A 20,375-nucleotide genomic window follows, 5' to 3' on the forward strand; every position below is an offset into this window, starting at 1 on the left:
GATGTAAGCCCTTTGGACACCGCAAATCCTAGAGACTGTTTCACAGTAAAGGTTTTCTACGCACCCATGTATCGGCCTTATGACGTAATTGATTGTCCTTACCCCTAAATGCTCATCTCCACATTGCAGATTTAGGTGTAGTTGTGGAGTGGCATCTCCTGGTTGGACAGCGCAACTGAGTCGGATCCGGATGCACATGCAGTGAGTTGAGCATGGCAGTAAATATACCCTGATTACTGTGGTTTTTAATTTATGAGCCTGGTGTGCAGAGAGCAGGATGGAGAGAAAGGCAGCTCCTGCCAAAAAATCAAATTGTCCATTATATCTCTTTTCATATTTAAAAGAGGATGTTGCATATTATGGAAAGCTGGGAGAGGTGCGTTTGGCACACATGTGAGTAGGTATGTTAAGCCTTCCCGAGCTTAAGGCTGAGTGCCTGATATTTTTGTGAGCATCAGATCTCCCTCCAAATGGGTCCAATTTTCCCTTGGGTTGGTGAAACTGATCATCATAGTTTGGAAAGAGAGTCATGACTTTCAGTTCGGCCTCTGCCCTGGACTGATGTATGGATGCATTCTGGAATGTAATGTATTTCTTTAGTGTTCTCACCAGCTCAGTCACTCACTGTGCATGGCATATGAACCATCAGCCGTAGAGTGATAACGCAGCAATGATATACTGATGTAGAAACTTTGACGGATGGAACTTAAACAGGCTAAAACCATATGTTTGAATACTTTTAGATGTTGCACACCTGTACATTTGTAAGCCAGTGGGAGGTGTGGTATCTGATGGTCAAAAGATGTGGTGTGGGGTTAAGCATTTTCAAGACTTAGAAGGCATGTTTGTAGCATATGCTTCAAATGAAGATGGGACACGGTGCTGTATGGTACATGTTAAGTTCTCTTCAGAGCACTATGAAGGTGCAGAGCCTTCAGGATGTTACAGGTTCCTTTAGAACTCGCACCACCAAGAAAGCCCCATAACAACTCAGGAGTCCAACCTAGGAGCCTCCAACAGTGTCTCTTTCGCTCTATCTGACCCTCCATAAATTCATCAACTAGTAAAAAGCCTCAGGCCCAGCAAGGCACTGGAGACACATGTTGCTCCCCCTTGTAGCTGCTCATACAGATGCTCTGGTCAATCAGCTACCACCTCTCATCAATAACTCATGGTTACATATGTTCCAGTGGTCTTCCAATACCCTGTGGTAGTGGAGGTCTGTAAGAAATCTTTCCTTGACCCATAGGCCTACTACAAAACCTCCAATGACCACCCTCCAGCGCAGGCCGGAATCTCTTTCCAAGTGCCATGCAGGGCTGGACTGACCATTCTATCACTGGAATTTCCCTGGTAGGCTGCAGAAGGTTGTGTGTGTGTGGTGGTGGTGGGGGGGGGGGGGGGGTGCTTTCAGTGCTGGTTGATATGCCATGACCAAAATGTGACAACACTATGGCCATATTCCGGTTGTGGCCTACTGCACTCTGGGGCTGGTATGAATATTTTTGTCAGAGCTGATTTGGGTTTCTAATTGAATCCTGATGCGAAGCCACTCCTGCAAAGGTTAAGAGCTTTCTAGTCCTACACCCATCCATGACCAAATCAAACCCTACCACTCCACCAGCCAACTTCACTCAGGAAGGACCAAATAAAGTGCAAAAGCAGAGATGAATAATGTATTTTGGCAGCCGCTCTGAGCCTTTAGTACACCCCACACAAAGACGTCTGCATACTTACACCCTCATACTCTGAAGTCCTTTTTTGTAAACCCCACTTGTAGGACATCTGTTGCCCTTCCGCATAAAGCATCACAAGCTCTGTGCCAATATCTTCTCGTTTCATTAACCCTAGGAGTTAATGCAGCAATGCAGCTCTTACATCAGCCTATTATCCCCCAAGCACCCAAAAGCAGTTTTCAAACTGAAAGTTTTTTTAATGAAGTGAATGGTTGTATTCAGGAGGAAGGGAGAGCTTTGCAGGATTCCTGCAGTTGCAGTTTTCGGTTTTCTAAATACTAAAGTGTTAATATTTAGCTTAACAGAAAACGAATTAAATGGATCTAAAAGAGATTTATTATGGAGACTTGAGGGGCACTGTTAAAAGGTGGTAGTGAGTGAATCCGTGGTGACCACTTCCACCATGGGTGGGGTGCCAACAAACATTGTTGCACCCGGCACCGCCAGCACTAAAGGCGGCCCTGAACAGACTAGATGGATAGATGAATGTGAATCCTTCAGGTGGTAAGGGCTCAGTACATGGCGGGGGGGGGGGGGGGGAGGGGGCAGGCGAATGCTTGAAGTCTTGTGGTGGAGTTGAATAGGGTGCTGACAGAAGGGTGGGGAGGGAAGGTGAGCTCAGGGTTGAAGGAGTCGATGATGCAGTTCCTTTTTAGGTCGAGCCTGGGAACACGCATCCGAAGGATGCGGTCCAGGTGGAGAACTATAGCTAGCTGACACGGGGGAATGACGGACAAGAAACTGCCACGCGCTTCTCCCCGGCTGGATTCAGCTGCGTGCACGCGCACCCACATTCACGCATGCGCACAGCCACACGCATGCACAGCCACACGCATACACAGGCATACACAGGCACACGCATTCACAGGCACACACACACCCCCCCCTCGCCGCCGCACCTACACACACACCCCCTCCCCCCCACAGTCACACACACACACACACACGCATACACACAGACTCCAAGACACATACACACACGCACACTCACACACAGCCTCGCCCTCCCGCCCTCGCAGCTCAGCAACAAGGCGAAGCCCCACTCACCGGCTTCCTTGGTGCGGCGGCTGGGCCCGGCAGCAGGACTCTTCCTCCCTCCTTCGGCACCGGGGCGCATGGTAGGCTCCTGCCTGCCCCGGTGCTCCAAACAGCCGCGGCTCTTCCGTGGGAGGCGGGGTAGGCTCCCGCCCTCCTACTTCCTTTTTCCGGTTGTCCCGCCCGGCCTGCCTGACTTCCTGGTCGCAGGCCGGCGGCGATGTTCCGTGGGAAAGGATAGATAAAACTGAATACAAAAAGAAAGCTTTCCATTGCCTAAACATGGTAAAAAGTATATAATTTTAAAATAATAGTAAGGAATACATCCTGGTAGGCAGATGTAATTAGAATGGTTCCGGAAATAATGTTTAGCTTTAAGGCACATCACTGGGAAATGTTTTATTTTTGCTGCAGAGAAACGGTACTGTTGCGTTTAATTACTGCATCCTGAAGACTTGGTTTACTGAATTTCAGTCTGTTGTTGTCATATCTCGGGCACCGCAGAATGTAAGTCGCAGAGGACTGTATACAAAGATCCCCTCGTCCTCAACCTTTCAGTTCTTGGCCTCGTCCCATCATCGCCTCTGGTTTCTTTGGCAGCCCCTTGTTAATTTTAAGCGCCGCCTCTAAATAAAAGCTGTCTCAAAACATATTACACGGGGAAAGCTGCTCGCTCCTCGTTGTCGGCCGGGGAAGTGAGTGTTTCCTCCGGGTTGTGGGCACACGTTTCACCGGCTGGGACAGTGGACACAGGCTCCGGGTGCTGCACGGAAGAAGGTGCTCAGCCCACGTCTTTCACACTCACTCCCGCACCGACACCTGTTCCGTCTTCCTCCCCTGCAGCGAGCGCTGTGTGTGTCTTCGACCCGCTGGTGGGGCTGCAGTTTTCAGGTGTTCCCAGGGGAACCCCCCCAAAACCCTGACATCCTAATCAGTCACTGGGTTGGTTCGGAGATCTGGCTTATTTTGAACCCCCACCCAACATACTTGGTTTTGGTGCCTTCCCATAAATTCTCCATATGTGAGTGACACTGCATGTGACATTGTCGACTGTGTCATTATCAGTTCCTCCCTATGACTGCATGTGACGCTTTGCTCCTTTCATGTTCATGCCTTATTGGACTTCACCAACTATCTATGAGTGTTTAATTTCTCTGCAGGTCAGTTTGTACTGCTCCTCGTTAAACCTCAAATAAAGTTGTTTATAAATCTGAGCTTCTAAGGTGTCTTCAGTATAAGTACCCCCTCTTTCTTATGGCCTCTCACATTTCTATTCTTGGCCATTCACTGGTCCCTCTGCAGTTCAGTGACAGCAGGCCTGAACCCATCACCCGCAGAACCTCAGGCTTCGAAACATACCCCATCTTTTCTGCCCCTCACATATACACCTATCCTAGTCCCTCTCAGCTGACCTCGCTGTGTGTCAACGCTTCTTCTTCCTTCTTTGTGCTTAGTCTCCATCGATCCCCTCAGTATGCGCAGGACATCTTTGGCTAAATGTCTCAACCACCAATTTGTTAATTTAATTTGAGATCGCAGTACACTTTACAGTTTTTAACCTTGTGACGGTGGTTATACAGTCTCTAAAGTTATTATGAACCATCCTATGAAGATGATCCATAGTCCAAAAAAGACATTATATATGTTATGCATATTTTACTTTGTCCGATATATACAGGATAACATCCATAGATGGTCCTGGTGGCTAAGGAGAGAAACCCTAGTATTTGGGAATGTGGACACAAGAGTGGCACGAGCGCAGATTTGACCCTCTCGTGCCTCATATTCCCGTGCGCACACAGCCAGCCTCCACACCCCTGCACACAGACCACACAGGCACACGTACACACGCTGCCATCCCACCACACACACACACATACAGACAAGCACGCATACACACGCCGCCGCCCCCTACCCCCTCCCTGCAAGCACACACAGACACACCCCCTGCCCCATGCATCGGGAGATCTGCCATACCCCAGAATCTCGGTACTTACTAGTTAGGCGCCGGAGCGGTCAGCGGAATCGCCACCTCTTCCTCCTCATACTCCGGCCCGTCTAGAGTCAGGCTCCTCTGCAGCTCCGGAGGCTCCGGGTGGAGGAGGCAGTGGTGGGAAGGCGTGCCCGGCTTCAGGGGAAGGACCGAGAATGGCTGCAAAACCGGCAGCTTCCCCCAGACCGGGGGCGCATCCCTGCCAGCCTCCGCCAACATCGCAGGGAGCGGCGGTTGCAGGCCCCCAGCGTAGTTAACAGGCCCCTGCGGTGCGCACACTGGGAAGAGCAAAAGGGGACGAGATCCACAGCGCGCGACACGGCACAGGGAGGCGGTGCGCGCCACCCCTCCGTCGCTGCCTGGAACGTGTGCGCGTGCTCCCCAGCCTGTTGCGAGCACGCCTCCTTCTGGCTACTAGCGTGTCCCAGCCACCGCGGTCACAGAGCAAAAGTGGTGGCAGCATATTTTCAGAAGTGAGTATTAGGCACACACATACTCTCGCGCTTTAGCTCACGAGTGTGTAAAAGGACATCTTGAGGCAGAATCTACCGAGCATATGTTTATACTTAACACTCAAACGCAAATACATTGTGACTGGCATGGAATTCTGAAGTTTTATTTGACATACCTGGGGACCAGGCTGCAGTATTACGGCACTAGGCAACAACTCCAGCGGCGGCCACCCACGAGTCTGCCGGGGGTTGGTAGCTTTGTAGTAAGTGTTCATTACCACGCTGGGAGCCCCGGCAGCAGCGCAGCACAACACAGTGGCAGCTGCAGCAGAGTCGGGCTCCCGGCTGCGTGCTCTGGCTTCAAAAGTTTAAACTATGCCCGCCATAGCTCTCCCACAGCCTATATGTGCACGGGATTCACAGACAACGTGTGTCTTGCCAGGATCACTCGACAGTATTGATTTGGGAATAACTTACTCAACTCACTAAGGCTTCCTGAGCGAAAATGCTGCAGCTCCGGGATCACGCGACGTAGGAATGTTTTTACAGTGGCCGCAATGACTCGTCCATCGGCGGCAAACCGCGCCACCCGAGCATGATTCTTCAGGCCCTCAGTCCAGTCCTCGTGGTATCATGATGTTGATTAATTTTAAATTTGACCCGTGACTCCAGTCGAGGCCCCGGCCCCGCTCAGCTTCTGACCGACCTTGCCTGTTCCAGGTCTCGTGAGGTCACATCCGATCACCTCCCCCCCACGCGGGGCCACAGCCTGTAATGCAAAGACTGCTAAGGTCAGGCCCCGCCCGGGTCTCTGTAATTGGGCAGTCAAGAGGCAGTGACTCACTGTACTACCGGCCGCCGGCGGGAATGTTAATGCTAACTTTTATTTTACTATTAATTATTGTTAAAAATAAAAGCCATTGTTCTTTGTAATATCAATACATCTAAGTCATGTAAATACAACACATATTGCATTACAAATGCTAAAGATGTCACATTTGCAAAAGTTAAAACTATTGGCATTATAAATGACAAAGCTATTCATTTCGCTATTTTCAGAACCAACACATAAATAAAAAATGTGTCATTTACAATACTAATAGCTCAAACTTTCCTAATGCGAGACCTATTGCATTGCAAATGCTTGTTAATTCTGTTTTTATGCTCTTCTTTTCATGCCAGGGGAGCTGCAGCTTCTGAGAGAGCAGTGCCAGCAACTGAGGACTGAGCGCAGGTCCCTGCTCGAGAGTAACACCCTGCTCAAGAGGCAGCTGCACGAGGGAGAGGGACAGCAGCTCAGGTATATCTATCTATCTATCTATCTATCTATCTATCTATCTATCTATCTATCTATCTATCTATCTATCTATCTATCTATCTATCTATCTATCTATCTATCTATCTATCTATCTATCTGTCTGTCTGTCTGTCTGTCTGTCTGTCTGTCTGTCTGTCTGTCTGTCTGTCTGTCTGTCTGTCTGTCTGTCTGTCTGTCTGTCTGTCTTTCTGCCTGTCTATAACACACTGGAGATTGATAAAAGAGCTGCTGTAGAAAAACATGCGTTCATTTTTGCAAATAAGTTTTACAACAACTGTAATCATCAAGATATCCCTATCTACTGTTGTTGGAAAAAAGGCAACTTTGTAGACCACGCGCTTCATTTTTTAAGAAGCACAAATGTATATCAGTGCTCCTTTTTAAAATAGCAAAAAATAACCTCAGCTCCATAACATTCACCACTTAACCCCTTCCATGCTCATGACGAGCTCAGCTCGTCATGCAGCACAGTGCTCATGTGCTCATGACGAGCTGAGCTCATCATGACCACACCCGTTTTTATTGCTGTCCAGCAAAGCAGGGGAAATTCTCTAGAAGCGATGCGGTTACATTTCTGTAAAGACCTCTTGTATCCTATATACTTGGAGCCGGCTCTGAGTTCGCCTCTTCTCATGTTTGGATGGCTTTTTTGCTTCCCTACGTTTACTGCTCCTTATTCGTTGGTTTTACTTTGTATTCTTATCCCTCCTAACAGAGAATGTCTGTCTCATCATGTTTGGTCTGGATGAGTTGTATCCTTTCACAGCTGATGTCAGGACCTCACACTGTGGTGCATGAGGGACTATTCCTTTTTCTTTCTTTCCCTGTCGCTCTATCCCTTTGCTTATTTAAAATACTGCTCTCTTCCAGTGTTTGCTTCATGCCCAGGGCTTCACCCACCACCAATTGCTTATACAGCAGAGAACTGCCATTGTTTAAATAGTGTTTAAACCATTCCAAGATGGCCACATCTGCTAATACATGGCTGCTAATTTATGCTTTTTTATGCTTTTTGGAAAACCATTTGAAGACTGCCGTCTATGCATGTACACATACCCCTGGTCATTTAAAATATAATTTTGCCATGAACAATCACAAACTCGAAAAAAGCATTGGCAAAGCCTCCAGCTCTGCTCCATGGCGTTGGAGGTGAGACCCATTGGTACTGCCAATAGTTGTGTTGAGATGACAGAGGTCCTTGCATGGTGATGGACATTCACCCATGCCCTGACTGTCCCAACTGTAAAGATGTCTGAATCTCTGTTGCTGATTTTTCTTGTCATTTTTTAACTTGGATCATGGGTGTGTGCAATGACGTAGACCTGTTTCATGGATTGCGTTTGTTTGGGACCGGAAACCCAAAGCCCTACCCTCAATATGGTGAACGGCTACCGCCTTTGCCAGGAGCTAAGCAGCATGAGCGTGGTGGTGGCAGCATAACTTGTAGTGATCAGTAAGAGTGAACAGGCCTTTTCTACCTGTGCCACTGGAGTGAGGCCTACAGGTACACCCATTTAAAGTTCCACTGCTGTGTGCTTAACTCACCCATGACCCACATCGGTTTGGGGTGTAGTGCTGCGCAATGTATGTTTGTTATACATGTGCTCGATGTATATGTGCCTGTTTATGGCACAAATCAGGGATGATGCTGTGCTATGCAGTGCATGTGTGTTATGTACATGTGCTGGGTTTACGTGTGCCTATGAATGGTACAATACATGGAAGATTCTGGGTTCCATTTTGGGAGACCCAGGGCAAACTGGAGGAACTTGAGGAAAAATCCCCAGACAGATTTGTGTATTTCTGTGTTACTGTGAGTTGTGTGGGACACACTGGAGGAAGGGAGAGCCAGACTCTTCGGTACACATAAAATGGTGCACTTTTATTCAGAGAGAGGTCACTGGGAAGGGGTCTGGGCTGGGCACATCTCAGGAAGAAGATGGGGATAATAAGAGAATCATAAAGCGTAGGGCTGTTGCCCCGGGTTAACCTTTTGATGCACATATCACTGTGGCTGACATCCAGGTGTGAACCTCCAGTCACTCCCATGGGCTTTATTGTGTGGCTATCAGATTTGGAGACACTCCTGCTGTGACAGACTGCTCTCTGGAGGAAGAGCAGGGCAGAGGAGAGAACACTTCAAGAGGCAGCAGACCTTTCAACATAAATTTCAAAAGACTCAGGCTCAAAATCATATCTGGTATCTGGAAATGGACTATAAGAAGGGAAGCTTGAGGGTCCCCCAAACTTTCAACAGTCAAGCAGCCATTCGGGCTGTGCAAGGAGGAGAAGCTCTGCAAGACTTCTGTCTGTGGCCAGGACTGGGAGCCAAAGCCTGCCAGTTTCCCAGCTGGGCGAGAGGACATTGCCCAGGGAATCCAAGATCACCCGCCTTGAGCCTGGAGCACCAGTGCCTGCCTGCTTGCAAAGACCAGTGTGCCCTGTGAGGAAAAGGAGAGCATTGAAGGGAGGGAGGTCCAATTGGGGGATCCTGGTGATTGGATGTCTGTAGCGATAAGCGAGGAGACGGTTGCTTCACCAATCGGGGCATTGCCTGTGTGCAGGGAAAAGTCTGCAACCCCCCACCGTATGCCAGAGGAGGGCCGCTGTGAAGTGAGCTGTGAACTTTGCTGCACCGATTGGGTCATTGCCTGTGTGCAGGTTTAAAACTGGCGATCCTGTATGCCAGGTGGAGCCACCGAGAAGATTGCTTCTGTGCCAATCAGGCTATAGCCTGTGTACAGAGTGAGGATGGTGACCCCGTATGCCAGTGGGGCCACTGGAACAAGGCTAGGAGCATGGTCTAGTCAAGACTGTCATCGTGAGGAGTCGGCTGCCGTAGTGACCCAAGTAGGCCCAGGCCCCAACGAAGTAGCATCACAAGGAGCGTGACACCCCCCCACTCACCTGTCGGGAGTAACCCTTGAAACGTACCTGTATCGAAGGAGCATCGAGAGCCTCTCCTGGTAACTGCCTCCGCAGGAATGCATGTGAGGAACTTGAGGACATCCTACCACTGCCCCTCCTGGGCTGTGTTTAAGAACTTACCGGAAACAGCTGCTGCAGCTTCAGCACTCATGAAGGGGGCGCACTCTCAGACTCTGGACGTTCAGATCCTGCTGGTGCAGGTAAGACTGGTTTACGGGCCAGATAGCCCTGGGGGAATTAGCATGCCACATGGCGCTTCGATGATGGAACACTTTAGACTTCAACATACGAGTAGGAGTGGACTCCTAAGACTTGGACTACTAGTGGGGCTTAACCCGAACGTTGCCTATTGTGAAAGTGGAAGAAAAACCACTACTGTTACCGAAATAGGAGTAGGACTCAGGAATCCACCTATAAAACACTAGAGCACTGGCATCAGAGGACTGTGCATATTGTTTGTGAATGTCATATCTTACTTTGTATTTCGTACATAAATACTTTTTTTTTCATTAATACAAGTATTCGACTGATAATCATTTCTTGCTGCTGCTAAATGTATTTTAAGTGGCCTGTGTTCACCCCCTTTGTCTACCTCCTTCCCCAAGAAAGTGCTCGACCCGCGTTACCACTGGGAGTCAAGTGCTGAAGGGGTACTTGTTCCAGTTGCTCAATATCCATAGCAGGTCGGACCTTGGGACATCTGAAGTAAAAGGCCTGAACCCCCATGGCTGGGCACAGTATCTCCTGCTTGCTGTGTGTCCTTCTGAATGGGGTTCTGACAATTTGTTTTACCGTTCATACTGTCAATATGCATATCTATTTGCCCTTAATGCATGTGTACCAGCTAAAGTAACCTGTTAAAAACGTATTTTGTTTTGGAGAAAAATAGCATTGTAAACCAATTTGTTTTAGCCTGTATTTACTTGTGAAAATATAGTGAAAAAAGCAACTGGAAACTATAAATTGCAGTTGCTACCAGTTGTGGGTTAAAGATTAAGCTAAAGCAGAGTGTGAAGTTTCCATGTAATGGAAAAATTCCTGTAATGGCTGTTTAACATATAAGTGATTAAAATAATTTTATAAGGAATTGAGGGCAAGAGCCCCAATATTATATGATAGTTGTTGTTGTGAACACGTGCCACACCCATATCTTTGGTCATACAAAAAAATTAACAGGCCTCATCATATTTTACCATTGGTCTGGTGGGGACCAGCTCTGCACTCAGATAAGGAGCCAGCCTTTAATACTCTTTCTCATCGGAGTGTGGCAATTATTGTGGCTTGCATGCCCAATTACCAGGGACTATCAGTGCCAGAGGCCACTACAGCCTACCACTGTTACATAATTTTTAGGTCAAGCCTACCAGATAGCACAGCTATTTGGTTTTGAAATATATATTATGGGCTTACCAAGAATGTCCAGTTGGTTGGAGCTACTCCTTGTCACTCTCATTTGCCCGAATCTTATTAATGTCACAGCTTGTTAATATTTGTGTTTGCCCCTCCCATGGAGCACAGCCTCTTTACCATGTCTTTTGATTACTTTCACAGCATGTCTTTCAAGCACTGCTTTTTTTCTTTTTGGTTAAACACTCAAGTTCGCGCTATAGAAAACTCTAAAAATAAATAAAATAAATAAGAGTGCATGTATTTTCTAGCTCTTTCCCTTATGTACTTCTCTCCCAGTGCACTCTGTGTTGCTCACTGTTGTCCATGTGCTTCTCCCTGCCCCCTCACATTTGTGTCCTCCACCCGTTTTTTTGTAGCCTGTGTGCTTCTCTCATGCCCCCTCCATATTGCTCTGTTGCTTCTTCTCCTCACCCGCCCTCCATGTTGCTACTGGCCCACCCTCTGCAGTGCTTCCCTCATCCATGTCCTTATTATCTGTCACCCATTCCATCTCCTTCGTACCCTGACCCTAAGTTTACCTTTCGTCCCCCACCATCTGCGTAGCTTCCCCTCACTTGGGTCCTCCTTCTCTGTTGCCCATTACTTCTCTTCCCCACCCAACCCTACATGTTCCCCCCACCCTCTGTCTTGCTTCCCCTCACCGCGCTCTTCATGTTACTCCACCCAACTGCACCCTCTGTGTTGATCCCACCCACCGAGCTTTTAAAAATGCTTTTGCATATTATTTTCTTTTTATTTGAAGATCCAACTTGGGTCATAGACTTTAAAAAAATCTTATAATCTATTATGCTCAGCATCAGAGATTCTATAGAGTATGGCTAAAGAACATTAAAACAGCATTTAAGTCTCAAAGCCTATGGTCAGTGTTTGTTAGACAGGCCATTAAGCACATGAGTGTTTGGACTAAGCCCATGTTCTCAGCTGAAGTTAAAATGGTTGACAATAAAGACAGAAAGGATTCTGTGGTTGTATAGAGGAGACCGTTTTCTCATACATAAATGTGAATGTTATAAATGTTTAGGAACGTATGTGTACCCTTTCAGACAGTGAAAGAGGTGTTTGTATTTTCTCTTCTATCAAATATCAAACCAAATATTGTGAGTGCTATTCCCATTCACTTTAAACCTGCAATAAAGGAGGATACATTTGATCATGACATATTTAATTTTTATAAAAAGTACAAAGTTAATGATGATGGTCCACTATGTTACCTCGATTACATGTTTCACTACGTGATTTAGCCAGTACTTATTTTGTGCTGGTGGTTTCAGATGGTGGGCACTGCTTTTAGGAGGCTGTAACTTATTATTTAGTCATCAGACTTGGCAATTGGTATTTTTCTACTAAAACATTGGTTGGTTCGCAGCCTTCAGTTGTTACTCCTATGCGCTCCTGGATTTGCTAACTCTGACATGGTGTATCTGTGTTCCTAGGGGTGGGAGTCTCACTGAAGCAGAAGAGAAAGGTAGGGACGCAGAAGACAACCAGGAGGAAGATGGAAGAGAGACCCCAAGGATGGAACTCGAACAAACCGAGGAGGAACCCAGGACTGAATGCATCTCTGCGTGGAGGCAGAGCGAAACAAGCATGGAAGAGAGGGGCCTTCCTCCTCTCCTGGAGGAAGAGGAGGATGAGGTTCAGGAGGCATCCTGTGTCCCATTGGAGGCCTCCACTGAGGTCATGTGCCAAAAAGAGACCCCAAAGACTCAAAAAGAGGATGAAGGCTTTGGCCTCAGGCAGCAGCTGCAGAGTGCAGAGGAGAAGGTGCAGCGTGCACAGAATGAGGTAAGTCATGACAAGCGTCCCACCAAGATGATGATTAGAGCTGACCTCTTGGCACTGGGGCTCATGGTGGGGGAAAGAAAATCATGACTGGAAGAAGTGTAGGGAATCCAATATCCAAGCCACTGTTAATAATCTGTGAACCTGCGCCGACTAAGATATCAGCATGGAGCTAAGGGAGTTTCCCTTCTACCCTGCAAACAGACAACCCCACTCCCATTTTAGGAACTGATCTGTCCTCTATGCAAGCATCAACCCAATCCCTGCATGGAGTTAGGTGCACGCAAACTGATGCCTTCTTGGCACAATGCCCCATGGATTTAGGGTTATGTTATCCTCCATGCCAGCACCAACACTTTGCTCCATGAGGGTACGATCACCCTATCCTCTGAGACTATATTCATCCAGGGCCCAGCATGGTGATAGGAGAACTTTGACCTAGCACTGGTCCATTCCCCATCGCCCTCTTGATGTTAAGGACTTTACCTCCTTACCATTTCCACATAAAATTGAGCATTTTGTTATGTTGCAGATAGTGTCTGAATGATGGTGGCATGCTCTGGGTAGAATTGTTTGTTGAACTCCATGTAGGACCTTGTTATCTTGTCACCTGACTCTTCTTCTTCTTCTTCTCTCTTGCCCATGTGTGCTTTCTCTTCCGACTGCATGATTACTCCACTCTCACTTCCATTTACAACCCACCGACCTTCATACTGCTCTCCTACCTCTGCACTTGAACTTTTTCTTTGGTTTGTCCTCCCATTGGCTGTATACCACACATCAACACCTGGCTTTTCGTGGCGCCACCCTCCCTTCCTCTTGTCTTCCCTCGCCGCCCATCTCATTTCCACATCCTCAACCATTCCACCTTTCTCTCTCCTCTTTCACACTTTGCCTTCTCTTTTTATCTCTCCTTTTCTTTCTCATCATTTCTCCATCTCTCCCTTCACCACTCTCGCTCCCTGCCTTTCTCACCATGTAGTGTGAAGGGCTTCTCACTGAGTTCCAGGAGCTCCAGCTGCGGCACCGCCTGAGTCAGGAGGAGCAGGAGAAGCTGCAGGAGGAGCTGAAACAGTGTCGGGAGGAGATCCATCGACTGAAGGGCTCCAGCTCACAGGTAACCCACTGCTTGGAGTACCTGTTAGCACTTTGGATACTCACCACTGAGTGGGGTACATGGAACTGCTAAATGGCCTTGCCACTGCTTGGGGTACTCATCACTGTTCCTGCTGTGCGGCGGTATTTGTTGGTGCTCGGGGTATTCTCCATTACTCTTCACTTTTGGCGATGCTCTCCACTGGTTAGCATACTATTCACAGTCCCTGTTAATCTCCACTGCTTAGGTTGGTTTCTGTTGCTTGGAGTATTCTTCACTGCCTGGGTTATTCTTTACTTCTCTCTCCTCTTTAAAGTTCTATTGTTCCAAGTTTTTCTTCAATGCTAGGCCTACGTTACTTTGTATGCAGGAATTACTACCCACTACTTGGAGTACTTGTTACAGCTTGGGGTATTCACCATTGAGGGGTATGCTAGACTCCTCAGTGTTCTTGTCGTTGCCTAGGGTACTCCATACTGCACCCGTTGAGAGGGGTTCGTGTCATTACTCTGTATATTCTCCATTACTAAACATACTTTTCACTGTTCGGGGGCTCTCCATGGGTTGGGATACTCTCCTCACTCTCTGTTACCCTCCACTGCTCAGGATACTTTCCACTGTTTAGTTTGGTCTCTGTTGCTTAGTTTAATATTTACTTCTCAGGATAATGTCAATTGTTCAGTGCACACCACAGAGTCTGGGGTACTCTTCCCAGTAAAACTATTTTCTACTGCTCTGGATATGCTTCAATTCTAGGTCTAGTCACTGCTTAACTTAGTTCTACGGGTGAGCTACTCTCCACTCCTTGGAGTCCCCTTCACTGTTATTGGTCCTCAAGACTACTTTGAGATGTCTTCACTTTACATGTTGCTCTCCTCACTGCATGTTATAATCTCTATTCCTCGGGGACTATGCACAGCCTGGAGTACTGTGCACTGCTTGATGTAGAGTCCACAGACGAAGTTACTCAAAACTGCTCGGTATTCCAACCACGTCTTGATGTACTCTTCCCTGCTCTGTACTCTTAACTGCTAGTTAGAAATCTCCACTTGTTGAGGCACTTGGCATACACTAGGGTGCCCCCCAATGGTCCAGCTATTCACCTCTAGACAAAGCATTCTCGACATCTAGGGGATCACTGCATTACCCCCCAAAACACTCCACAGTACCCTTTCTAAGATCTATTTAGAGAGGCATGCTTGGCAAGAAATTCATGAGCTACTGCTAACTGTTGGCTTTGTGTGACAGGACAAGGGATTTTAAGAAGAACCAAAAAAAACAAGAAGCTGTTGTCTGGCAAGACGCTGTGTTTAAGTATGATAAGAAGGAAGCAGAACTTGGCAGCAATTGGTGTCTTCCAGGCTACCCCTGCCTTTTGTTAGCTTAAAAAACAAAAGCTTAAAAAACAGTAATTTGTCTCTAGCTATATTCAAAACACCATATATTGTTTTTGTGTTAAGAAACGGCAGGTGTAGCCTGGAAGTCCTCATCAGCCGTCACCTACTGACTTCCAGTCAAGCTAAAACCCATGATCCAGTTAGGCAACAGCTTTTTGGGAAACTACCTTACCCCATGCCTGGATGTTTTTGTGGCCCAGATTGCCAGGACTCCTCCTTGGCAGAGGGAGACACTATTGTGTAAATCGGAAGGCCCTGTGCAGCGTGTGGTAGGCTGCCTTTGAGGGGGTTGGCCACATGGCCTAGCCACAGACGAGGCCCTGAGGCCTACCCCCCTACCATAAATGGGCAAAGGCAGTGTGCAGCTTGGAATTGGTGGTTGGCCGCAGGCCAGCATCGAAACCCCACCATGCATGACCAAAGGGCCGTGCCTAGCATGGGGTTGGCTGCATGCGGGGTTGAATTTAGGTATGGTAATAAAATATTACTTTATCTTAAAAAGAAACAACCTAGAAATTGACTGAAAAAAACAAAGGTTAAAGTAATGTTATAACTAGGTGAAATGTTCAGAAACAATGCAATGTTTTAAACTAAAAAACACAGAAATTTATCGCCATGCACTGCTAAATACCCCACTTATTACATCACTCATGACATTCTCTATGACATAATTGAGAATAGTTGTAGGTAAATGAGCATTCAATTCCTATAGAGGTGAGGGAGAAGGTGTTCTAACAGGCCAGATATTCTGGACCCAGTGGGGTGGTTCCTTATTAGACTAAGAGCCCTCACACACTGTCATGCTTCATCGTAGGGCTTTGCTCCTCGTCCAGCCGGCACTGCAATGCTTGACGGGCACTCTCTAGGGGGATCTTTGGCAGAGATCCTTTATCCAAAGCCGTATGTGAAGTTCCTGTGTAGGGTTCTTGGTGTAGATGTGTAGTGAGGGACTAAGTGCAGGTGACTAAAAAGGGATCCGGCGGATCTCAAGGTAAAAAACAATTTATTCAGTGAGTCCACCTCTCCGATTAAAAGAACGTGTGTGCCACCCATAGAGGCAATGATCTCTGGTGGCCTATTAATATCATGAGGTCAAAATGTTTTTTTGCCTAGGTTAGTCAATCAATGATCTGTGGCAATTCTTCAGGGCCAAACGGAATGGAAATATGATCTTGGTGAGAGGTATACTACTGAGTAGGTTGGATTATTGTAACTCCCTATATTTGGGAGCACCACTATACATTGTACAAAGACTACAGAGGGTGCAGACAGTGGCAGCAAAGTTGGCGCTTAACAGACAATGTGGGTCCTCTATGACATTGGCGTTAAAAGATCTCCATTGGCTTCCCATTAAGGAGAGGATTCATTTTAAATCTCTCTGCATTGTGGATAAGGCAGCACATGGACAGGGTCCATCTCGGTGCAAGAAATGTTTACATGGTATAACCCAAGGAGGCAGCTCCGATCGGCAAATACTAATCTGATCACAACCACCAGATTTAAGAAATCCTGGAAGGGAGGCAGAGCGTTCGGAATACTTGCCTCACACATATGGAATGGGCTGCTTCTAACTCTCAGGCAGGAAAGTTCACTGACAGGGTTAGGAAGAGCCTGAAAACTTGGCTCTTTCCAAGGAATACCTGTTAGCTCTTCGGACAGTGACAATTGAGCTTGCTGTGTTGACGTTATTTCCAACCAAGAGCCAGGATACCCGTAGGGTGGCAGTTTTGCGCTATATAAATTCTCATTCCATTCCATCTCTAAATGCTTGGAACCATCAATATATAGCATGTGATCCAAGTAGTAGAGTGCTCTTTAAAAAACACCATATAGAACTGATTAGGCTGGCTTATTGGATGGAACCTAATGAGGCTGACTCAATTAGGGTTATGTGTGTGCCTCCTCGAGGGCGTCTAGAGCGGTACGCTGTATTTCAGCGTAGTCATCTTGGTGACGACCTTGCGGCGACCTACTCTGTCTCCAGCGCCATTTACCTATAAGTAATCGGTTGGAGTATGTATGCTGGACCTTTATGCGCTCTTGGTCCCCCCTTGTTTTAATCGATAATTGAGCATAGCATTGCAAGATTTGAAATGAAATTATTGAAGCAAAAAATGTGCGAGAGCCCTCAACCTTCAGCGGGCGGTCATTCTGACCTCGACTTTCAGTGGGAGGTCATTTTGCTCAAATCAAGGGTCTAAATTGTATAGTTGGAAGCCCTGAATAACCAGATGATTGGCTTTGTTCTTGTTTGATATTTTTTTATGTGCATCTTTGATGGCACTCTTTAGCTTCTTGTGTCCAACTCCATTTCTTGTTCAACATAATTGCCCTCGAAGCAGCTCATTGAAACATACTCTTCATTCTGCGCACAGTCAATACAAGTGTACACGCTACCATACTGTTGCCGCACACAACAAAAATAATGAGAGGGAACGTTGATCAAGACGTTTGTAGTGTGTTTTAACCAAATATGGTATTCTGGGCACATTTGTTTTAACAGGTGATCTTAAAATTTATTTGTACATTACTGTATAATAAATATTGTGAATTCTACGAAACTTCAACTATTGAGACTTGTCTGTATGGAAATATTTCTATAAGGTTTAAGTATGAGATGTGCCTACGGCAGTCAGGCACGTCCCGTGCCGGGCGTTATACTGGGGGGTGGCGTCCGGCAGGGGAGGGTCAGGGTGGGGGGTTGTAAAATGCGGGATATGGACCAGTAGAGGTAAGTACCGAAATAAATAAATAAAACAAATTTCGTCGCCCACGCTGCATCGCCAAATGCGATGCAGCGTGGGCAACGAAATTTGTTTTTTGTTTTTTTTCGGTACTTACCTCTACTGGTCCATATCCCGCATTTTACAACCCCCCACCCTGACCCTCCCCTGCCTGACGTCACCGCCCCAGTATAACGCCTGCACGGGCCGTGCCTGACGGCAGTGGCATAACAATAGCCCCCTCAGCCCCTGCAGCGATGGCCTGAGCTACAGGGGCCGCCCTCTGGCACTGTGCATGGACTGTGGACTTAGCAGGGGAGCCCCTCATGTTTCGTTACGCCACTGGCCTAGGGTAGCAACAGATGAGTGATGAAGGGTGTGTTCCACGTCACACAAAGTTAAAGGGAGTCTACATACAGCCTCGTTTGAGGAAGAGATGGGGAAAAGTACCAGATGAGACACAGGAGTCCAATTGTACAGGCTGAAAGTCACTGCCAGGACTTTTTTTAAAACTATGATTTTATCACCTATGAAATGATAATTTAAAGATCACATATTTAGCCTCTTAAGCGCTGCGCCTATACCAGCGGCCGACGGCACCACTACCTCGGGAGTGCTGCCGTCGGCCGTTGGACGTTCCAACTGCACCTGCGCAATGGAACGTTCAGCACTGGAGCTGGACGTTCCAAAGCAGCTAAGGTGTTAATCAAGGTACCACTTCAACACGAAGAATACAGCCAAATCAAAATGGGGCAAAAGTGGAGGAAAAGGATATAATTCCAGGACACTCTACAGAACTCATGGTTGTATTTCACAATATCAAGGCAACTAATATCAACCTGGTCATACATTAACAGTATTGGCTGCAACTATACTGTTAAGGGAAACATTTCGAGGTAAGTAGAGATTTACGATACCATGTACCTTGGCAAGTATAGTTAATATCATGGAGTTAAAAGTGTTGCGGCTCAGTATTAAAACTACAGTATTGTGACTCCCCAAAGTTTGAACGCAATTCACAGTGAGCAAAGCGGCTCAGTTGGGCAGGAACTCACCACTTGCTGACTTCAAACAAAGGCCCAATGTCACAAGGCTCATGCTCTATAAGATACCCAAGTTCATGTTAGTAGGTGAAGTGAAGAAGACCAATGAGCTATTGACGCAATGTGTGTAAATGGAATGCCAGGGTGGTCCGATTGGGGGCGGTGGGGAAACCAGTGCCTCCATGCATCCTTCATGTCTTTCATTGTCTCCAACTCTCCACCTCTTCTGCTGGACTTGCTTTACTCTTAACCCCTTCACCGCAGGGATGTTTATGAAACTAAAGCAAACAAAAACTGACTTAATCTTGGTTAAGGGAAAGTGGAGGGATTAATGGAGCAATGTCATTGAAGCAAACCTTGTCTCCTGTCGTATTTAACCACAATTTCTCTTTTTTCTCCTTCTTTCTATTTCCCTTTGTTGCTTCTCCTCGTGTCTCTTAATTTGTTTCTGTCTTCCCTGTCACACATGCCTAATCACTTGATGTGTCCTCATGAAACTCATGTCTAACTTTATCTGATGCTTTGCTCCGTGTGGCTAATCACCTCTCTCCATCCCTTCCTGGTGCTGGCATGAAATCTTCTGCAACTTCATCCTGTATTCGTTTCATGTCCATTTTCATTCTTTCTCTTGTTTTTTATCTCTCACTTTTGTATGTTCCACATCTCCCCTATTCCATCACCCCCAACATTATCTTGCTGTTTTAAATACTATACCTGTTCATCCCCTCTCTATGCTTCTTCTTGATTATTGCCTTTAACTCTTCGAATGTCCCTCCCTCTCTCTCGTCTCATTTTCTCTTTTCTGGTTCTATCTCCCTGCCTCTTTCTGCATTCCTATTTGTGTTTTCCATGCTCTTTCTTGTGTCTACTTATTGTATTTGTTTGATTTACTTCATCTTACTCTCTTCCTCTTGTGGTTATTCTGCTGTCTTCTTTTCTCTGTATGACCTTTTCTGTCATTGCCTCTGTTTTTTTATATATATATATATATATATATATATATATATATATTATTTTCTGCTTGCATGGATTCTAATCCCTTTTGCTCCCACATTTTACTCTACTCCCTCACCCTTTCCGTGTCTGTCATCCTCACTTGCTCCTTCTGTTTTCACCTACCACCTCTTTGTCTCCCTCTTCATGCCTCCCCCTCATTTTCTCATTGTTGCCTCTTTACTCTTTTACCCACTCTCCCAATTGACATTTTAATTGTTTCTTTTTTATTTCTATTCCACCCTGCGCCCCTTCCTAACTCCCAATTGCTTTTGTTCTGATTGTTACATATCTTTTGTCCTCTTTATAAATCTCTTGCTCTTCTCCTGCCTTCTCCTATAATTTCTTACAAATCAACTCTCCCTCTTCCTTCATAACTTTCCCTGTCTTTACTTTTGATCTTCCATTTTCATCTGTTTTCCACTTATCTTTCATCTTCACTTGTATTCCTCTCACTGACATTTCTCAT

The 20,375-nt window shown here is 46.5% G+C and overlaps 1 protein-coding gene across 1 annotated transcript in view; it reads left to right on the plus strand.

Moving 5' to 3' along the window:
- Positions 1-20,375, plus strand: part of LOC147750954 (coiled-coil domain-containing protein 136-like) — a 195,191-nt gene that overhangs the window by 145,028 nt on the left and 29,788 nt on the right. Inside the window, exons 6-8 of the mRNA XM_086918859.1 lie at positions 6,399-6,516; positions 12,306-12,657; positions 13,637-13,771. Of these exons, the coding sequence (XP_086774985.1) occupies positions 6,399-6,516; positions 12,306-12,657; positions 13,637-13,771 (605 nt within the window). The remainder of the gene's footprint in view (positions 1-6,398; positions 6,517-12,305; positions 12,658-13,636; positions 13,772-20,375) is intronic.

The sequence above is a fragment of the Lissotriton vulgaris genome, chromosome 1_1, assembly GCF_964263255.1.
Source record: "Lissotriton vulgaris chromosome 1_1, aLisVul1.2, whole genome shotgun sequence".
NCBI classification, from domain to species: domain Eukaryota; kingdom Metazoa; phylum Chordata; class Amphibia; order Caudata; family Salamandridae; genus Lissotriton; species Lissotriton vulgaris.